The sequence below is a fragment of the Hemicordylus capensis genome, chromosome 6 (assembly GCF_027244095.1).
Source record: "Hemicordylus capensis ecotype Gifberg chromosome 6, rHemCap1.1.pri, whole genome shotgun sequence".
NCBI classification, from domain to species: domain Eukaryota; kingdom Metazoa; phylum Chordata; class Lepidosauria; order Squamata; family Cordylidae; genus Hemicordylus; species Hemicordylus capensis.
The window spans coordinates 86265986-86288530 of NC_069662.1; the positions used below are offsets into that span (position 1 = coordinate 86265986).

At 41.4% G+C, this 22545-nt stretch overlaps 1 protein-coding gene across 5 annotated transcripts in view; it reads left to right on the forward strand.

Annotated features, from left to right (window-relative positions):
- GLI3 (GLI family zinc finger 3) overlaps positions 1 to 22175 on the forward strand; it is a 376435-nt gene extending 354260 nt beyond the window's left edge. For all 5 annotated transcript variants that reach the window (XM_053264771.1, XM_053264773.1, XM_053264772.1 and 2 more), the window contains 5 exons: positions 5194 to 5343; positions 6491 to 6655; positions 9784 to 10074; positions 14983 to 15310; positions 19514 to 22175. In XM_053264771.1, the coding sequence (XP_053120746.1) occupies positions 5194 to 5343; positions 6491 to 6655; positions 9784 to 10074; positions 14983 to 15310; positions 19514 to 21777 (3198 nt within the window). In that variant the 3' untranslated portion in view covers positions 21778 to 22175. The remainder of the gene's footprint in view (positions 1 to 5193; positions 5344 to 6490; positions 6656 to 9783; positions 10075 to 14982; positions 15311 to 19513) is intronic.
- The last annotated feature ends 370 nt before the right edge of the window (positions 22176 to 22545 follow it).

Below are 22545 nucleotides of genomic sequence, written 5' to 3' on the forward strand. Positions count from 1 at the left end.
GAAAGGTAACCACAAAAAGGAGTTCACACTCTACCTGGCAAATGCTGGTCTGGGTTAAGCAGGGCAGCAAGGGGTCTTCTGCTGCAGAGAACACTCAGGCTGCCTCCTCCTTCCTGGCTGGCTTGGGCCCTACTCGAGTTCAGGCTTCACTGCGGCCTACACGGAGGCCTCCGTGGAAGCCCCGCCCACCCGCCGATCAGCTGAGAGGCGAGAGAAAAGGAGCTCTTGGCAGCTTGCCTGCTGCTTCGATTGCGGCCAGCAGAACAAGCAGGAGAGACGGCGAAGAGGGTAAGTGGCTGAGAGGCTATGGGGCTGGGCAGGGGGCAATGGGGAGTCACGTGAGGTGCCTCTGGGGTGCCCCTCCAGGCAGTGGGGCCCCCAGACAACTGTCTCCCCTTGCCCTATCATTGTTACGCGCCTGGGCTATGGCAAGAACAACATATACTTGTACATTTAAGCACTTTTATATGTGGATGTTATCCAGGACCCAATTAAAAAGCCATATGATACTGAACAGGTTGGAAGAAAGTTATGGCAACAGACAAGCATATGGGGTTAGGATTTGATAAAAGACAAGGACAGATAAGCAGGAAAGAAGGAAACTTTGTGGAGATCTGAACTTAGAAGAAAGTTATTGTTGTCCTTGCAAAGAAGAGAGAGGCGATAAAGGAGGTAAAAAAGCTCACATTGCCAGACAAGGGGGTAAGCTGTGCAGACTGGTTTTGTGGTGAGAACAAAGTTAGTTAATCTTTCAGAAATGGCAACCTCTTTCAGTGAAAATCAAACCTCACAAACATTCAGTGCATCTCTTATATTAAAGGGACAGAAGAGCAGCCCTCTTTTCCACATGGCAGACCTAGCTGTATGTCAACTTTCAAGCTTTGTAGAACTATTGTTCAGGCTGACTGTTTAAAAAATGTAAATGGGAGAGAAACAGCATTTCTGAGAATATGGTGTTACATCTATGTGTGCAGCTTGAGATTGTTCTTTAGACATAAACCTTCAAAATGTTTTCCCAATAGTAGTCCTCGTTGGGACTGCTATGATCTTAGAACTGCCATATAAGAATAGGCATAATTATGGAATTATGCACTAAGTACTTTATATGTGTATGTGTTTATTTGTTTTTTGTTCATCTGTCTGTCTGTCTATCTATCTATTTATCATATTTATAAACCGTCTGATATGTGTATCTCTAAACAATATACACATTTTAAAACACAAGCATAAAAAAAGTTTAAAAAATTAAAACAATTTCATGGATAAAAACAAACAGTTTAAAATTAGTTTCACTTAAAAGCCTGAGAAAACAGGTCTTGAGGGTCTTCCTAAAAGCAATCAGAGATGGAAATGCTCTCATTTTGGCAAGGAGCTTATTCCAAAACTCTGGGACAACCATAGAGAAGGCCCGGTCCCAAGTCACCACCAAGTGAGCTGGTGGCAACTATAACCGGACCTCTCCAGATGAATGCAAGACGCGACAGAGCTCATGACAGAGAAGGCAGGTACCTTGGATCCAAGCCATTGAGGGTTTTATAGGTAATAACCAGCATCTTTTAATTTTCTCAGAAACATACATTTCTAGTGCAGTTCCTTTAAAATCAATGTTATATGGTCCCTTCAGGTTGTCCCAGAGAGCAGTCTGGCTGCCACATTCTGAACCAATTGTAGTTTCTGGACTATGTACAAAGACAGCTCCACGCAGAGTGCATTGCAGTAGTCAAGCCTGGAAGTTACCAGCATATGTACCACTATTTTAAGATCATTTATCTCCAGAAACAGGTGTAGCTGAGGTATCAGCCAAAAAAAAGCACTCCTGGTCACTGCCTCAGTCAGAGAAACCAGAGAGAGTTGTGGATCCAGGTGCACTCCTAAGCTACATACCTGATCTTTCACGGGGAGTGTAACCCCATCCCAAACAGGCAGGTCTAAACCATATCTTGAGTCTCCACATCCCACAGTCAGTACCACCATCTTTTTTGGATTCAACTTTGTTATCCCTCATCCAGCCCATTACTGCCTGCAGCCAGGCATTTAGGAAAGTTATGCCATTTCCTGATGAGGTGGATATGGTGAAATAGATCTGGGTGTCATCAGCATATTGAAAACACCCTGCACCAAACCTCCTGATGACCGCTCCTAACAGTTTCATGTAGATGTTAAAGAGCATTGGAAACAGTATGGAGCCTTGTGGAACTCCATACTTTAGTTCTCGCTTTGCAGAGCAGCACTCTCCAAGCGACACCATCTATAAAGCAGTGCCTCCCTCAGGCGACCAGCAAGGATACCATGGTCAATAGTATTGAAAGCCACTGAGAGATCCAAAAGGATCAGCAGAGATACACTCCCTCTGTCAATAGCCAATTGGAGATCATCCATCAGGCCAACCAAGGCAGTCTCAATCCAATAGTCCACCATAAAGCCAGCTTGAAATGGGTCTAGATAATCCGTATCATCCAAAATTGCCTAGACCTGAGCGGCTGCCCCTGCTCAGTCACCTTGCCCAGCCATGGAAGTTGAAAACTGGCCTGTGATTAGCTAACTCCAAGGGATCCAATGCAGGTTTCTTCGAGAGTGGTCTAATAATAGCCTCCTTAAGACAAGGAGGCATCCTGCGCTCCCTCAGAGAAGCATTTATAATATTTACCAGACCCTCCCTGACAATACAATTGCCAGATGAAATTTGCCAAGTTGGCAAGGGTCAAGAGAACAATCCGAAGTAGTTGGGTCACATCCTCAGGAATCACAAACTGAAAGTGATCCATTCTGCTCCTGTAAGAAGAATTCTTATGAGATCAGGCCTGCTTTTTCTTCTTATTAAATTTACAGTAATTCAGAAAGATGTGCCGAGTTGTTCATTTAATAGATTGAGTTTTCTGCCATCACTTCTTTTTCTTTCAGGAAATAGGAGTGCACATAAACCTCTTCATACTACCCTGATTCACTTTCAAAATACCGGCCATCTGTACACTCTCAGTTCAGGCCCATGTAATATGAATGGACTACAGAGATATGCACTTGAAACATAAACTCTTAAAGATTACATGCTGTACGTGGTCCAGCACATCTGTTCAGTTCATATGCTGTGTGTGCCATCCTAACTTTAAAGAAAATGGTAATAAAGTTTTTTTTTTAAGTTTTCTTTTATAAGAAACTTGCATCTGTTTGCCATAGGGATGCCATATAATTGTGAACATAAGTGAGTTTATTTGGTTGACTATCTTTTTGTGGTCCAGTATGAACTACTGACTTCCTGAATGTCTGACTTTTCCTTGAGCTACTTATGAAGAGGGTAGTTGGTGAAAGATTCCCTCTCATCTGGTTGCAAGCTGCACATAAAACCTGAGGGAGGAGGCCACCTTGTGGCATAATTGCAGTAGTGCTCTCTCTTTCTCTTTTTGCAAATCTATATTTTGCTTGCACTTCCCATTGAATATTAGGTCTATCAATTTAATTGCAAACGTATGTTTCTCTTACTGGCAATGAACATTAACAGATGACCAGGCTATCTTACATCCTATTGACAAATACAGCATTTGCAGAATAAGGATGCTGCCAGTGACTGCTAATTGTTGACAGTTGTTTCCTTCAGCTGGTAACCATGTGATGATAGCTACCAGTATATGGGAAACACTGTGGCATGAATGTCCGCTTCATTCAAAATTCAGGGGACTGGTTGTATTTCATTTTCTGTGGAACTCTTTAAACCAGCATCTCTGTTACTTAGAAAATTCTGTGGGCTTGGTCTGGCCAATTAGCTCACATTGAATTCAGCTTACTGAGCAAAAAGAAACCTTCTAAAGTGACGATTCTTTTCTTTTGAGCAGGGGGAGAGCAACTGTCCCTATCCAGCCCCAGCACAGCATCCCTCCAGTGGCTGTTGCTGGTGTCTACCTTATGTTTCTTTTTAGATTGTGAGCCCTTTGGAGACGGGGAACCATCCTCTCTTTTTATTATTTTTTTATGTAAATGGCTTTGAGAACATTTGTTGAAAAGCTGTATGTGCATGTTTGCCATGGTTGTGGTCATGTGATGCTTTGTGGATTATGAAGTAGACCTGAGAATATATACCACAGGAGGCAATATTGCATTAAATCAATGAGGGACCTGTATAACTCACCCCTCATAAATGAGTTAGAACATTAATATAAGGCCAAAGAGTAACAAGGCTGCCGCGGTAGGTAGGTAGGTAGGTAGGTAGGTAGGTAGGTAGGTAGGTAGGTATCATTAGTTTCCCATGTTTTACCACTTCATCACTAACATGCCATGTCACAACATGATCAGAGAAATAAGTAAGGAAACTGGCTCCAGAAAGGAGAGGCAGGGGCATTTCCCAGTACCAGCTCTTCATAGTGGCATGAATTAATCCCAAAGGGGAAAACTACAGTGCTGCACTGGGCTCAGTGTCAGCAAACCCTGCACACTCTCCTTGAATTGGAGTGGGCAGCACCTGCTCACTCTTAGTGCTCTACAAATGAGGCCTCATGAGTACTGATGGGGCAGAGTGCCCAGAGACACGTCTCACCCCCATTTCTGCAATATACAAAACCTTCTACTATGATGAGAGTTGCACTAATGGTCATATCTAAACTCATAAAGAGTAAAATTTCTCAAACTTTCCAAAGGAGTACAATTGTCAAAAAGGAAAAAGAAGGTTAATTCCACTCAGTAAGTTGTCCAAAGTAATGTATTCTCTGGTGTTGTTTTGACGATGCAAAAAATAGTTGGCATTTATGAAAACTGACTGTGGGCCACCTCTAGCCTCAGAGGCACGATGCCTTTCAGTACCAGTTGCAGGGGAGCAACAGTAGGAGAGAGGGTATGCACATACCTCTTGCCTGTGGGTTCCCCAGAGGCATCTGGTGGGCCACTGTGTGGAACAGGATGCTGGACTAGATAGGCCTTGGGCTGTCTTGTGTTCTTAAAACATTTAAAACATCCAGCAGGGCTTCTCTTATGTTCTTAAAACATTTGGGGGCTTGAATAAGCAGGTATAATTTATATATGTTAAGAAGAAGAATAGCCTAAGGCTAGTATTCAATATATAACAAAGGTATCGTTGTGTTTTTGTATTCTTCTGAAAGCCATGAGCAAGACCCATCTGGCTTTCTCTGACCACTGATATTCTGAGAACAAATGTTCTAAGAAGAAGACCACTGAAATGGAACTTTAATAATGTTTCTATTCACACAGCATATCAACAATGATCACATACATGGGGAGAAGAAAGAGTTTGTATGTCGATGGCTGGATTGTTCTCGAGAGCAGAAGCCATTCAAAGCCCAGTACATGCTGGTGGTACACATGAGGAGGCACACAGGAGAAAAGCCACACAAATGCACTGTGAGTAAATGGCACTAAATCAGCCAGATGAGAGTCGTTTCCTTTCCCCTTTCTTTTTTGTATTTACACAGGTATGCTAGGCCTTGACAATTTGTTGTTGTTGATCTAGGAGCCAGCCCAAAAATGTAGGAGCCAGACAATGAACACTTGCCAAAATTACCAGACTTAGTGACAGACATAGGGAGGAGGGTAAATGGGTTTCTCTTTATCCATTTTACAGGTAACATAACTTAGAACAGAAATAGAGCTGCATGAGACAAAGATTTTTTTAAAATAACTTAAGCTCTGAATATCGTAGTCCAGGCACCACCGTTGAATTTCTAGGCACCATGGCTCCCTGGTGCCTGGGGTTTGTGAAGTTCTGAGTTATGGCATAATGAAATGCCTTATGAAACCTAATGAAACACTATGACTTCAAGGGTAAGAATAAACTGGTAGTTTGCACAATAGAGGGGAGTAAATAGGACAATCTGTGCTGTACTAGTGCTATCTAACCTTCTCTTGTATTATCTCTAGTTAAGAGTGGCCAAGGCATAGCCAAGCTTGCTATGAGACCACATTATTTAGGGTGGAGAGAGACTGTGAATAGTGCCCCAAAGACCTCTCCAAACAGAGTGGATGAGATTACAATGAGAATAAAGCAATCAATTCAAAGGGTGCTTTCATTTAAAATATTCAGAGCAGTACTAGTTATCCCTCCTCAAAAAAATATATTGCTGAACTAAAGAACGTAGAGCAAGACAGAGCATCTTCCCTGTGAAAGCCTATCTATAGGTTCAGATCTAAATTCAAATACTATTCATTTGATTGTATTTTGTAGTTGAGATGAAGTTCATAAAGCTAAAAGATCAAGAGTCCATCTATTCAGACATTCTATTTGCAACAGAGGTCAGCTGGATAAAACCAAGCAAGCAAAATTAAATTAATGATTCAGACTTGCATTACAATATCAAAAATCTTATTACTTTTATCTGGGGATTATGATGGACTGAATCAAAGAAAGGGGAGAAATTTTGAACACATTGGATATTGTATCTAAAGCAGCCTCCCCCCACCCAAATGTGGTATTGTTTCATTGGATTGCTCCCGTCCTGCTTCCTGCAGCTCCAAGTGTTTAGAATAATCAAAATTTACATGTTCTCTACAGTTTGAAGGCTGTACAAAGGCCTACTCCAGGCTGGAAAACTTGAAAACCCACTTGAGATCTCACACTGGAGAGAAACCATATGTCTGCGAACATGAGGGCTGCAACAAAGCGTTCTCAAATGCGTCTGATCGCGCCAAGCACCAAAACAGAACTCATTCCAATGAGGTAAGGAAGCACATGGGCAGTAAAATTCCATCAACCATGCATAGACATAGTGCAGTCGGAATAATTTATTGTAAGATATAAACTTTTTTTAAAAAAAATCATTAAACCACTATGTTTAAATATATATATATATATATTCAAAGCAACAAATCATTTTAACAACATATTTATTTTAAAAAGGGCCCTGGCTATTTTATCAAGAATCTGGCTCCCCGCACTTAACAAAACAAAATCCAGGTTACTTGAAGGAAAGTCCCATTGATTTCTGTTCAACTTGTTTTCAAGTAAGTATGTCTAGGAGCCCAGTTCGTTCTTTTAGATCTGCTTCAGCTGCAGTGCCACAAACAGCAACTTGTGCCCTACCACATCCAAAACAACTTCTGTGTTTGGATGGCAGGACAAAACCAGTGATACAAGTGCTGTGTAGGGTTGGTCATTGGAACAAAACTGGCCTCATTCTGATGTCACAACAAACCATGGCTTGTTATGGTGGGAACAAGCCTCTAGCTTGTGGACTCGCTTCTGCACATGAAGGGGAGGATACTAGAAGCCTTCTGCTGTGGTTTTAAACAGGTTCCAGTGGATTTGTTCAAGTTTTGTCTTTTGACAGCTAACTCCTATGCCATATTGCGAGCTTTTTGGAACTTCCCTCAGTTTCAGTGAACTTTATTTGGGGCTGTCACTTAAGAAATACAAGTCTAAATTTCCCTTAGGCTCATGACATTACTTCCATGGCTCTTTGGTGTTTAATTACTGCCAGATCTGTGCTGATACCCAGTGCTAATCATTTTATTATTCAAGGTGCAGAAGATGCTCTACTACCGTAAGGACCACCTTACATAATACATTTTCCCTACACTTAGATTATAGGGGTGTGCATGAACCCCAAAACATGGTCCAGTTCGAATTTGAATCAAATACAAACCAAACCTGTTCCTCTGAACCAGTTCAATCAAACCTTTCAGTCGACCCGGTTCAGTGGTTCGGGCGGCAATACTTGTAAAGGGGAATCTGGTGAGGCAGGAGAGCAGTGAGAAATATTGTTTAAGGTTCTTACCTGCTCGCTGCCGCTCACTGGCCCCCAGTACTCACTGGCCCCCAAAACAATGGTGCGGCCACACCTGGAGTACTGCATACAATTCTGGTCACCACATCTAAAAAAGGACATTATAGAACTGGATAAGGTGCAGAATAGGGCAACCAAGATGATCAGGGGCCTAGAGCACCTTTCTTATGAAGCAAGGCTACAACACCTGGGGCTTTTTAGTTTAGAAAAAAGACGACTGTGGGGAGACATGATAGAGGTCTATACAATCATGCATGGCATGGAGAAAGTGGAGAGAGAGAGAAATTCTCCTCCCTCTCCTATAACACTAGAACCAGGGGTCATCCCATGAAATTGACTGCAGGGAAATCTAGGATCAACAAACAGAAGTACTTGTTCACACAATGCATAATCAACTTGTGGAATTCTATGCCACAAGATGTGGTGACAGCCAACAACCTGGATGGCTTTAAGAGGGGTTTGGATAACTTTATGGAGGAGAGGTCTATCATCGGCTACTAGTTGGAGGGCTATAGGTCAGCTCCAGCTTCAAAGGCAGGATGCCTCTGAGTACCAGTTGAGGGGGAGAAATAGCAGGAGAGAGGGCATGCCCTCAACTCCTGCCTGTGGCTTCCAGCGGCATCTGGTGGGCCACTGTGCGAAACAGGATGCTGGACTAGATGAGCCTTGGGCCTGATCCAGCAGGGCTGTTCTTATGTTCTAGTACAGCTGGATCGCTCTATAAAATTGGCCTCCCGCACACAGCAGCAGGCCACTGCCACTCAGGCAGGCGGTTTAAAGAGTGACCCAGCTGATGATTCAGCTGTACTGAGGGCAGTGAATGGGTCAGAACTTCTAACTACTTTTCATACCACTCCCCCACCCCTCTGGCTGCTCCCCCTTCAATGTCGAACCAGTTCGCATCGAACCTGGCTTGGTCCAGTTCGATAACAGACTGAACCAGCCTCCTTTTGGTTCACAATTGAACCACCAAACAAGCCCAGTTCCATGTGAACCAGTTCGACATTGAACAGTCGGTGCACACCCCATTAGATCCCTGAAGGAGGGTAAAAAAGAATGTTGGCATTATTTTTGTGAAGCTAGCTCATCAACTTCGCAGCCTATACATTCAGAGAAAAATAAACATTTTTGCCAACTTCCCATAAGATGGTGCATGTATTATTTCTATACAAAAATAACTAACTAGAAGAATTATGAGAATATGGGAAGAAGCCCTAAGAAGAATTTAAATGCTGTTTACTAGTGACACCTATTGGCTGCTCAGTGACAAGTTCCTTCTGAATCATCCTCCTTTGAGTTGTAACTGGTGAATTTATGTCTGTGATAAAGACCAAAGTAGATAATCAGAAATTTGTAGGAGAGATTATTGTGAAAGAATGACTGATGTTTCTTCCTCAAAACTCTTGATATTATTTATAAATAAATAAATAAAGAGTAACATTCAAAACATGTATATTGTGTTTCATATTTTTTTATTCTAGATCCTCTTTTCCAGCTTTCCCCTAAAAAACAAAACAAAACTTCTCACAACTGCACCCTTCCTTTTCTATGGAGTATCATTTCGGAAGATTCTCTTTTCTAGATTTAGCCCAGAAATCTGCCTGACCAGAGAGAGATGAGGACATGGACACACACACACACACACACACACACACACACACACACACACACACACACACACACACACACACACCCCTTATCTTCTTTTGGTAATATTCTGCCTGAAGAATCACAGAATTAGTAGACTTCTCCAGCCAATTTATTATACTCAACTTTATTTATTTACTTTGAATGTATGTCTGGTCCAGGAATCAGTGGCAACAGTAACAATCACCAATAGGAATCTGTATTCGTGGAAAAATATGGGATGCTTCATAGCCCCAAATTATCAACTACTAGAAAAAATTATATATAGCCATCCTACCAACCAGTAAAGGATGGAGTGCTTGATTGCAAGCCAATTTACTTATTCTCTGTTCATATGGGACTAAGGCTGCAATCCTATTGTTTAAATGCCTTCTGGAATAATTTGAAACTAATTCTAACTTTCCCCCACTTATAGAAACCCTATGTCTGCAAGATACCAGGCTGCACAAAGCGCTACACAGATCCCAGTTCTCTCCGAAAACATGTGAAGACTGTGCATGGCCCTGAGGCACACGTTACCAAGAAGCAACGTGGAGACATTCATCCGAGGCATCCCCCCTCAAGAGACCAAGGCAGTCATTCTCAGTCTAGATCCCCAGGCCATCAGACTCAGGGTGCAACTGGTGAGCAAAAAGATCTCAGCAACACTACCTCAAAGCGTGAAGAATGCCTCCAGGTTAAAGCTGTCAAGTCGGAAAAGCCAATGGTATGCAACATTTTGTGCGTATGTGTTTGTGTTTAATGTTTCACCAGTAAAGTTGTGGGTGGTTTAGGAATTCATTATAAAATGCTGTCGCTCTAACCTTTTGTCTTTTCGAAGAATAATCTCAACATGAATGATAAATGGTATCTGGCAGGTCCAATACAACTTAAAACAAATTAAAATCAGACAGAGTAGGAAAGCATTTGTGGTTTGGGTGGGCTGAATGCTTACATGATTTGAATCTTGGCTCAAACGCTGCCATTTGCAGCTGCTTTGGGAGACCTCTGAGATTTCACATTGATCTACTTTGGTGAGGGCGTGGCAAAGGGAGGGGCAGCTGAGTGCCATGGATTGTGTCATTTTGGAGGTCCTTTTGCACCTGTATATCAGTCAGCATCCAGACTAAGTTAGTCATGACTAAGTCCCATTGAAATTACTGGACTCAAGTTAATAGTGATTAACTTGTTTCATTTATTTCAGTGATTCTTAATCATGACTAACTAGTTTTGGATGCTGCTAGTGACAGAATCCAAGACGTATTAATTCATAATCTCAACAAATTAGAATTTTAAAATGTATTTAGATTTGAATTAGAGCAGTTGGATCCTCATACAATCAAGGCAATTAAAATGCCTAGTTATCAAGGTATCCACTGCAAGATCCCATGTCCTGGGATAGAGAGCTGGTCTTGCCGAATGGAGTGTGAATTGTCCTCTTTGCTAAGCAGAGTTCACCTTGGTTTGCATTTGGATGGGTGATTAAATGCAAGCACTGTCCCCTAGCAGATGGGGCCATAGTTCAGTGGTAGAGCATCTGCTTGCATGCAGACAGTCCCAGGTTCAATCCTTAGCATCTCCAGGTAGGGCTGGAGAAGATTCCTGCCTGAAAACCTAACCACAGCAAGTCAGTATTAACCAACACTGAGCTAAATGCAATGGTTTGATCCAGTATAAAGCAGATTCCTATGTTCATGTTATTGTAAATCTGCACACCCACAGTTGGGCTCATCCAGATGTTTGTCATTGTGCCATTCACATATATGAGGTTTTTCTTTATTTAGGACAGAGTCCCAAGTGCAAGCCCCTCTGAAATGAATAGGAGCTTTACAAGAGTACTGTATTGTGCTCTGGCACAAGGGGCTTGTGCAGGAGAACTTTATCCTGAAGGACTAAACTGGTCTGAATATAGTTCCTCCATATTAAGGGAACTCTGTAATCACTTAATTGACTGCTAATATAAGAGTTACAAAAATGTTTATAAATGTTTGATTTAAATAAGATTTATAGGCACCTGGTTTCAGATTCATAAACGCTGAATTTGGGCCATCTTCTCACTGAGGTGGTGATCTTTTTTTCTCCTCCTTGGAAAAAATACATACATGTACACATCAAATACATAGTTTTAAAGGGAGGTGAATAAGTTCAAATCCTTCTCTCTGACATCTAATTTTCTGTCTTGAGCAATTTTGGGGGGATGGAGAAACTTGCATTCAATTATAAGAGCTCCCACCCACAATCTTGAAGTGGTATGGGCCAGGCACAGAATTGTGTATATATAAAAACTAGGCCATTGTTTCAGACTTGAGACCCAGTCACTTCAAATTTGTGTGCTGTGTGTCTAATATAACTTTTCATGAAGGTTGCCACATTGATTTCCTTCAATCCAGAAATCTCTGTGTGTACTCAGAGATACACAATAATACGCTACACACAGAGGCCTCTCATTCTTTTCAAAGGGGATCTGCTTGTGCAAACGATCATCTCCCTCTACTGAAATGAATGTAAAATCCATCTCGTGTTGGGAAGGGCCCAGATCAGAAACTGAACCAGAGTAATTGAATTTTATTTTTTCCCTGGGGGTGTATTTAAGGTCTGTTAGAAATATAGCTTCGTAGAGTTAAGAGTTCATTAGACTTAATGATCTGAGTGACTCTGAAAAAAGCAGGAGTAAAGAATTTAGGAACCATGCAGAAAATGGAATGAACATATAACACTAAATGTTACACAGTCTAAAATAAGTAGTAAGGTGTAATTTGACCGAGTTTCTCTTCTTGTTTTGTGAAATAACTTTTTATTTTTGTTACTGTACTAATCCAATGTTTCTTCTATCTAATGCTCTTTAATGACTTGTTCTAACTTCCTAAGGACAGTGGGTAATAAGGTGAGGGGATTTTAACTTCTCCGCAGTTTCTTCATTGCCACTTTTTAAAACCATTTGCTTGCTGTTTGGGAACATTTTCAGTAGTGCACATTCCATTAAATATATTCACAACTGTAATGAAATGGGCATTTTATAACAAATGGCATGTGATACAAGTAGATATCAGTCTAATTCTACATAGACATGTACACATTTGTGATCATTCTCTGTTTTGTGGATGAACTTGATCGCTGAGAATAACTTGTCAGCTACAAGAACAGGCTTCTGACCCTCATCTTCCTTTGTTCTGCTAGCACGAAACTGCTTTGATGTAGTTGCCCTGACAATATTGCCACGGCGCTTTTTGACAGAATGTCCATAATACCGAACAAAAACTGTGGAAAATCTATATCTTGTTTTGTTACCACTGATCCTGAAAGCACTTGCATGCTTGTTGCCCCATTGATGCAATGTCTTTTCAGCATAATTTTGTTATACTCTCTGAGACATTCTGGATTTCATTAAAAACTCTAAGTAATGAGCGCACAACAAGAGTCTTCATACAGATCAAAGGCTGATAGGCAATTCAGATCCCCAACAAGTAAATTGCATGAGAATATCTAGGAGGCTGTTCTTGAGAGCAAAATGACTTTGCAATGCATGTCTTAATCAGGGCTGTTCGTATGCTGGGATTCTGCAAGAGTCCAGAAGTTGTGCAGAATGTGACACTAAGAACAGTATTCAGCTTCCTGAGAATCTCAGCTTCAATCTAAAAAGAAATAGTGAGAGGAAGTCTTACAGCATGATATGCATGAAAATGTATGGACAATGTCTGCTGAAACCTGAGAAGCCAGAGGGGCAATTGCATAAGATTTCCAGTATCCAGAGGCAGAATTCAATTGCCCTGCCTAGCTCCTAAAACTAGGATATATACATTAAAATGATTAAAAATGTAACATACTCAAAAATGCAAAATGAGAGGCTATGCAAATTTGCTCAATTTATATAATTTGCAGAATATCCCTTTTCTTGCCCAGATTTAGATTTCCTGGCTACATAATGTAAATTATTTTCAGTGCAGATTATACACAGTGCTAATCTGGATATATTGTGTATATGGCTAATATGGGTATACTGGTAGAATCTAGCTGATATGTGCAGTACTCAGTTTAGGAACATCTCCTAAACCTTTGCAGCCACTTATCTCTCCTAAGATTTCTTTTACATGAAGCTGTACTGATTACATGAAAAAACTGTGAGGTGGTGTGTGTGTTTTTTTTTCTTTTCCCTACAGCAAACAGAATATCACTGCAATAAAATAAACCTTATGAAACATTTCTGTGAATTCCTCCTTGCAGGGGGAAATATGTTTAACTGTGGCAGGTCTACACCACAGGTACAAAACCATCAAATTTCACAAGAAAAGTAGATTCCACTGTGAGACACAGTGGAGAGGAGTCTTCAAGGAAATGGTTGTAATAGTTGTAATGGGAAGTATTTTAGCTGCAAGCTGGGATTGATGCTATTTTCAGCTTCCCTGCTGGTTGAAATCTTTCTGATGGCATTATGAGAATATTTAGCATAGAAATCTGTATTTGAGAGTAATGCTGTTTTATCCTAAACTGCCCAGTCTACTACAGGACAGTCTCCTATCATCGAGCTTGATTTATTAATTGTGCCGTTCATAGAAAGTAACATTCTGAATATTAAGTTTTATAGTGGTAGCAGCTGGCTTCTTCATTGGGATTAGACAAACATCCCAATTTGACCCAGCATAGTGTGTCTCCAGTTACTATTGCTGGTGTTTTCTGTGTGTGTGGTTTTTGGTTTTTAAAATCTGTTAAAGATGGTGAGCCCTTTAGGGATGGGGAACCATTTTGTCATAACCTTTGCTAGGTAAACCACATTAAGAACCTCTTGTTGAAAAATACATATTTTTAATAATAATATTTTCACCATTCACAGTCAAGATGGGTTAGAGTGTTAGACTAGGAGTGTTAGAGTGTTAGACTAGAGTGGGTTAGAGTGCTAGACTAGGAACAGAAAAACCCTGGGTTCAAATCCCTGCTCAACCATAAAGCTCACTAGGTGATCTTGAGTCAGTCAAGTCTCAGCCTTGCCTACTTCACAGGATTGTTGAGGATAAAATGGAGGGGGTGAACCATGTACGCCACCCTGAGCAACTAGGAGAAAGAATGGGATATAAATCTAATATAAAATAAAATATTGGCCAGGATCTGAATTGCTACTTTTAGCATGATCAGAGACTTGGGCTCTCCTGGTAGTGCTTTGACCTTTTTCCTTTTTTAGAATCATTCCATATCAAAAACAGCTTTTGAAACTCCATGCATTTTCTGAATGGGTTTCTCATATGTCATTTTGGGGAGGGTGTAGCTCCAGAAACCAAGTCCAGAACCTTGAGAAGGTGGAATTAGTCACATATACATTTTATTGCAGAGGATGTCCAAAAAACCCTAAGATTTCATAATGGCAGGATAGGAGTATTTTGCTCATACCCTGTGTAGTTTTATACTTCAATTATAATGTACTTTACTGGCCACTTTTGGAGGTAGTATACTAGACTAGATGGACCATTAGACTTGACTCCAAAGGGCTTCTCTTAACAGTGAATTGTGTTAATTAATCAGACATGTTGCAAAATATTTTTTAAATTCATTTCTGTCCTGCTTTTCTCCAACATAATGGATCTATGTCACATTCTGGTCCTTATTGTTTTTTCCCCTCCCTATCTCTTTTCTCTTCTCCAAACAGACATCTCAGCCAAGCCCTGGTGGTCAGTCTACATGCAGCAGCGAACAGTCCCCCATCAGCAACTATTCCAACAATGGGATCGAGCTTAATCTGACCAGTAGAGGTAGTGTAGGAGACCTCAGTGTCATAGATGAAACCCCTATCATGGACTCTACCATTTCCACAGCAACCACAGCACTTGGCTTACAGGCCAGGAGGAATATGACAGAGACCAAATGGATGGAGCAAGTCAAGCTAGAAAGGTTGAAACAAATCAATGGAGTGCTTCCAAGACTGAACCCCATGCCACCTTCCAAAGCCCCTACCTTGCCGCCTCTCATAGGAAATGGTGAGATATGCTCATTAAATATAATATGTTTATGTGTTTGTCACCATAATTTCTGATCCTTTAATCCTTAGAGTAGGAAAAACAGACAATAGAATAGAATAGATAAAATAGATGTATGCTGGAAATTCAAATGCTCCAGTTGGAGCAGTTTGACCAGTCCTGGACAGGCTTGTACTCCCTCTAAAATGTCTAATATAAAGCTTGTAGGTACTCCTAGACACAGATTTGTCCCTGGCATCCAGGTGATGGACATTGCAAGGAGAACCTCTTACTAGTTCTGACTGGTTAATCAGCTGCACCCCATCTGGATAACTTGGATCTCGTTGAAGTTGTCCACGTACTAGTTATGTTCAGTGCATGTAATACATTTTTGTGAAATTGCCTTTGAAAATGACACCCTGGACCCAAGCCACCCGAGAAGGTAATTGGATACAATAGGGTTGCAAGAAGCCTTGGAAGGGTTTAGAGTTGGTTCAACTAGTGATTCTATCCATGCTCTGGAATTGGGATATTCATGGAACCAGCACCTGCACTTACACTTCTTCCCCGCCACCCAGGAGGGTGGCAGTGTATCTCCTTACTGCCCCATTGATCCCCCAACTGGAAATGTGCATGCCCATGTTTTGGGCAGGCACTTCTGGTCAGGGGATCAATGGGGCAGCAAGGAAGAGCACTGCCAACCCGCCAGACTATTTTTACGCAAAGCTCCAGAGGGGGAAGTGCGGTGGGGAGCGTAAGTGCACCCTCCTCCATCCTTCCCCACCTTTGAATTGGTTCGGGAGCCCATTAAAGGGCCTCTAAACTGATCCATTCAGATCCCTACTCTAGACTAATGAATTCACTAGGGCACTAGACACAATTACTCCTAAGCGTCCTCTCTGACCTGCTTCAAAGTTAGCCCCATTGTATTAAGAAGAATTATGGAAGCTGAAGCAGTGCGATAAACGACTAGAGTGCAAGTGGAGGAAGAGTCAGCACAAATCCAACAGATCACAACAAAGAGCATACTTGAAGATCTATGCTCTGGCATTGCGGGCAGCAAAGAAGCGGTTCTTTTCTGCCCACATTGCTTCCACAAACTAACATCCAACAGAGTTGTCTAGGATTGGGAGGAGGCTAGAATGTGCCCCGCCCCCCTGAATTTGAAATTGGAACCATCAGTCACTTGCTGTGATGTTTCTAATGACTTTTTTGAGGATAAAAATATCTTGTATTTTTAACACCGCCAAGTTCTACGTGGCAGAGTGTAGGATCCTCCGGGTTGTGACTGCCAGGCCATTTCTCTGCATCAGCTCTGCATAGTTTTAAATTGCTGTTTATACTACATTTTTAATGTTTTTAGTTAGATGTTTTATTTTATATATTCTATTTTAGCCACTGGTTTTTTGCATTTTATATATTCCACTTTTTATATGCTTAGAATTTTAATAACTTTATAGCCACCCTCTCTTTTAAGGGTAGTATTATAGCTTTATATAGCTTTAGTGCGGAAATGTAAAATAACATAGGTTTATGGTTTCATAATTTGTTTTAATCATGCTTCACTGCTCTATTTTATGCTGGTCTTGGACCGTAATAAGGAGGATTGATTGACTGATATCTTGTATTCAGGCTGAACTGGATTCCACAGTTAATGCAGAGTCTACTGTGGAGAGGTCCAGCAACTCCTCTTACAGAATTAGATTGGATCATTTTCAGTTGATGACTCATGAGGATGTGGACAAACTGCTTTGTCTGTACGTCCTACAACCTGTTGTCTTGATCCTTGCCCAATTTGGCTTATTTCATCTGGTAATTGTATTATCAGAGAGGGTCTGGTAAATATTATAAATGATTTTCTGAGGGAGCTCAAGATGTCTCCTTGTCTTAAGGAGGCTTATTGAATTATTATTCACTCTTGAAGAAACCTGCATTGGATCCCTTGGAGTTAAATAATTACAGACCCATTTCCAATCTTCCATGTTTGGGCATAACTGAGCAGGTGGCAGCCTCTCAGCTCCAGGCAGTTTTGGATGATACAGATGATCTAAATCAATTTCAAACCAGTTTTCAAGTGGGCTATGGGGCTGAGACTGCCTATTGGCCTGATAGATGATCCCCAATTGGCTATCGACAGAGGTAGTGTGACTCTGCTGATCCTTTTGAATCTCTCAGTGGCTTTCGATATCATCGGCCATGGTATCCTTCTGGGTCACATGGGGAAGATGGGATTGGGTGGCACTGTTTTACAGATGGTGTCACTTGGAGACTGCTGCTCTGCAAAGCAAGAACTAAAGTATCGAGTTCCACAAGGCACCATACTGTCTCCAGTGCTCTTTAACATCTACATAAAACCACTGGGAAAGATCATCATGGGGTTTGGTGCAGGTTGTTATCAGTATTTCTCAGATTGAGGCAGTGGCCAGGAGCACTTTTTATCGGCTTCAGCTGATATGTCAGCTACACCCAATTCTGAAGATAAATGACCTTAAAACAGTGGTACATATGCTGGTAACCTCCAGGCTTGACCACTGCAGTGCACTCTACTTGGGGTTGCCCTTGTACATAGTCTGGAAACTACCATTGGTACAGAATGCAGCGGCCAGATTAATATCTGGGACAACACGAAGGGACTCTATAACACATTTAAAAAAAATTTCACTGGATGCCTATATGTTTCCAAGCTAAATACAAAGTGCTGGTTATTATCTATGACAAGCCTCAGTGGCTTGGGTCCAGGGTACTTAAGAGAGTGTCTTCTTTGTTATGTACCCTGTTGCCTCTTGAGATAATCTGGAGAGGCCCATTTACGGTTGCCACCAGCTCATTTGGTGGCGACTCAGGACCAGGCCTTCTTGACAACTTGGGACCAGGTGGTGACTTGAGACCAGGCTTTGGAATATGCTCCCTGTCAAAATAAGAGCATCTGTTTCCTTTTAGGAAGGCCCTTAAGCCACACCTGTTTTCTCAGGCTTTTAATTGAAATTGAAATTAATTTTAAACTGTATAATTGTTTTTATTCTATGAATTTTTTTAACCTTTTTATTCTGTGAAACTAGTATGTCAGGGAGAAAGCCAGGCCATAGTTATTTTGGTAACAGTTGTTTTGCTCATGAATAGTGTTCTTGGAATTTGATCCAGAACTTATAGATAATAAACACAAATGCAATTAGGAAACAAAATGCGCCCCCAAAACACACTGATCATGTATCAGGAGGATTTTGATTTTGCCCAGATATTTTTCTTCCCATTGTTATTGCATGACATATTTTGCTGCAGCCATCCATACAAAACATCTGTGGTATTTCCTTGTATCTTAAGTTCATTCCAATAGAGGGAACTACATAAAAGAAAATAATTTCTATTGCTGTTGATCTTCTGAAGGCAAAGCAATAGTGCTTTTTTGAATAGCATACAACATATATTTAAGATTTGTTTTTAAATTACCCTGGATAAATTTCAGAATTGCATACTTTGCAATTTTGGCTTTCATTTCTCAAAGCCTGGTTTGATTTATATTATAATTTATTTAAAACCCATGTTTAAAAAGAAACAGCCACTTTTCATAGGTTCAGTTAGTGGAATCCCACAATTTAATTAGGCTAAAATCGGCCTGGTTCTCACTTGGTTGGTAAACGTGTGTCTGCATTGTACAAATTAGGACTGCAGGTGATGGCTCACATGTCTGAATTCATATGAAAAAAATTCCTCCTCAGAGAAAATAGATGTCAGGAAGAAAGATTCTAGTTTAGCTTTTCCTCAGTACCCTAGTTTTTGATATGAAGGGGTTTCTGTTTTATTTTTTATATAGATTGGTATCAGTTGTGTGAGCCTCCACCTGAAATAGAACACCTCTCATTTAGCTTTATCACCTCTAGTGAGATCTGGGCCAACACAGAGTCAAGTGTGAGTCATTCTATGTGGCATTGTAGCCAGTCAGAGAGAGAGAGAGAGATTGAGATTGAGATTATATGATGTGGCACTGTGGGGGGAGAGGGGGAGAAAGAGAGCACTTCACCTTGTGATATCATTCTTGACTCTGTGAGGCTGGATCCAAGAATGCAGTTGGCCCTACTATCTTTCTGATTATACAGAGTCTTAGAAACATAAGGCTATTTTCTTGAAATGCTTGCAACACATTTCATTCCATAAGAGTTTTTTTGCTTTTCTCCTGATTGATTATTAATTTGGTATATTTGCTTTTTCAAACTCTGCCCCCCACAGGTACTCAGTCAAGCAGCAGCTGCAGTTTAGGAGGAAACATGACTATTTTATCCAATAAAAACGAACTCACAAATGTGGACATTACTCTGCTAAACATGCTGAACAGAAGGGACAGCAATACAAGCACAATCAGCTCAGCCTACATGAGCAGCCGTAGGTCCTCTGGCATTTCTCCTTGTTTCTCCAGTCGTAGATCCAGTGATGCTTCCCAGAGTGAAGGAAGGCTCCAGAATGTTAGTGTTGCTGACTCCTATGATCCCATTTCAACTGATGCTTCTAGGCGATCCAGTGAAGGAAGCCAATGTGATGGCTTGCCAGGTCTTCTCAGTCTTACCCCTGCCCAGCAATACAGGCTGAAAGCAAAATATGCAGCAGCGACAGGTGGACCGCCACCAACACCACTGCCTAATATGGAGAGGATGAGCTTGAAAACAAGAATGGCACTGTTGGGTGACTGCAGGGAGTCTGGAATGTCTCCGCTGCCCCCAGTGAATTCTCCCCGAAGATGTAGTGATGGCAGGACAAATGGTTACAGTAGGAGACACTTACTGTCTCATGATGTGTTGGGGAATGGCACAAGGAGAGCCAGTGATCCTGTGAGACCAGTCTCTGATAACCTTTCTTTTCCCAGAGTCCAACGCTTCAACAGTCTCAATAGCTTTAACTCTTCCACTTTGCCTCCATCCATGGAAAAGCGCAACTTCATCCTTCAGAACTACACCCGCTCTGATGGTGGCTTGTTTCGCACCTTCTGCTCCCCTTGTCCTCCAAGTATCTCTGAGAATGTGGCCATGGAAGCTGCTACCGTGGAATCAGATGGCAGTCTAAATGATGATGATCTCCTACCGGATGATGTAGTCCAGTATTTGAATTCTCAAAATCAGGCTGTGTACAACCAACTGCCAAATGGTGGATTAGACAACAACAAGGGGCATCCCAGTTCAGTCTTGGGGAACAATAATAGTTTTGACCAGTCCCCACCACTAAACAACTCTGAGAACAGTAAAAATGATCTGCCAATTCAGTGGAATGAAGTAAGCTCAGGAAGTTCTGACTTGTCCCCAGCAAAATTAAAATGTGGGCAACGATCAATGATCCAGCAAACTCAAACCTTAGGCCTCTATAACAACATGGTAGTCCAACCACAGCACCATGGGCTGGAGAGAAATTGTGTGACCCAACAAAATGGTTACCAGCATCTTCTAGATAACAATGGCTCTTGCAGTTTACAGCAGAATATGAACAATGACACTAGTCATTCTTACCACCTGCAGTCAAATAAAGCACAACTATTTGGTGAAAGTATTGGAAGACAACCTGTGGACAATACCTGTGACATGGTGATTCAAGGGCAAAAGCTGAGAAACAATTTCATGCCCGCTAACGTGAGCCAGCAAAATTTTGGCTACTCTGTGGTATCAGATGAGCAATCTTCCAATGTAATTAATAGGATGCAGAGCAGAAACATGGCTCACCAGGAGTACCTTCATAATCAATCAGTTGAAGAAGTCAGTCACTACCAAGAAGTAAATCATTCCAATAAAATGATGATAGAGCAGGTTATGGCTCCCTTACAAACCAGCTTTTATCAAGGGCCACAGAATTGCCTGCCACCTTCTCACAATGTTGGAATTCAGCCATCAGGTTTGGTGACTGCCAAAGGTTACCAGCCCTGTGCCAGCTACTGTGGTGGTAGGTGGCAAAACACAATAAGGAGTAATTTGGTGCGGCAGCCAGGACATGTAAGGGAATCCAACCAGCCACACAGAGTTAATGGTATCAAGGTAGAGTCCCAAGGTCAGTCACAACAATTCTGCTCTAATATGCAGAATTGCTCTGGTCAGTTGTATGACCAAACCACAGGGTTTAGCCAGCAAGTTTTGAAAACAGGTGCTTTCCCCATTTCAGAAGCTAACTGCCTGCTGCAGGGGACTGATGATGCAAATTCTTCAGAGCTTCTTTCCCCAGGGGCCAACCAGGTGACCAGCACAGTTGACAGCATAGATGCCAGCAGCCTTGAAGGTGTGCAGATTGATTTTGATGCTATCATAGATGATGGCGACCATGCCAGCTTAATTTCAGGAGCCCTAAGTCCCAGCATCATTCAGAATCTCTCCCGCAATTCCTCCCGACTCACCACTCCTCGAGCGTCTCTTACATTCCCAGCTATGCCCATAAGCACAACCAACATGGCTATTGGGGACATGAATTCTTTGTTGACCTCACTTGCAGAAGAAAGCAAGTTTCTTGCTGTTATGCAATAGACATAAACAACTTAGGTGATGAAAGATTTTAAAGAGTAACTCAATTTTTTTAGTTGTTTTAAGTACTTTAGCAGTCTCATCTCACTTAAATGGGATGTGTTTCAAGTATATTCCTTTTATGGAATAAGGACTCTGAGGAAAAAACAACAACCCTAAAGTGTTCTAGGGAGAAACTGTCTTCCGTTTCAGTTTTGAATCAGTATTGTTATACCCACGCTTCCCTTTTTTATTTTTAAATGTTTGTACGACTCTTCTTTATTTTTATTTTTTTTGTAACTGTAAGCCAATGTAAATGTGTGATGTGCATGTTGGTTTATTTTTTTAAAAGGTCTGATGAAATGATGTTACAACTTTCTGCTACTCAAAAGGAAATACAATTTTGTGTGGTTGTTGCCAGAGTTCTTTTACAACCAAGTTCAAATATGTACTGTAGGCACAAAATTACCAAGCAAAATATAGAAAGCATATATCTGAGTTAGAGTTTGGGGTTCCATCCACTGAGCATTGCTCCCATGCAAACCTTGTTCAAAGGAATGGGTGAGTAGTCTGAAACAAAATGAACTGTTTTGTACAAAATGTTATGTAGTGCTTTGGGATTCATTTCTGTTGCTCTAGACTCTTGTCTTTCAAGCTCTCAAGCAACCATTTCTAGAGATGTGCATGAGCTGGTGTTTGAGCCGGCTCGACGGGGTGGGGAGTGGTTCCCTTAAGGAGCTGGTAAGGAGCTCCTTACCTGCTCTTCCCCACCCCACTGCTTTTCCAGGTGCA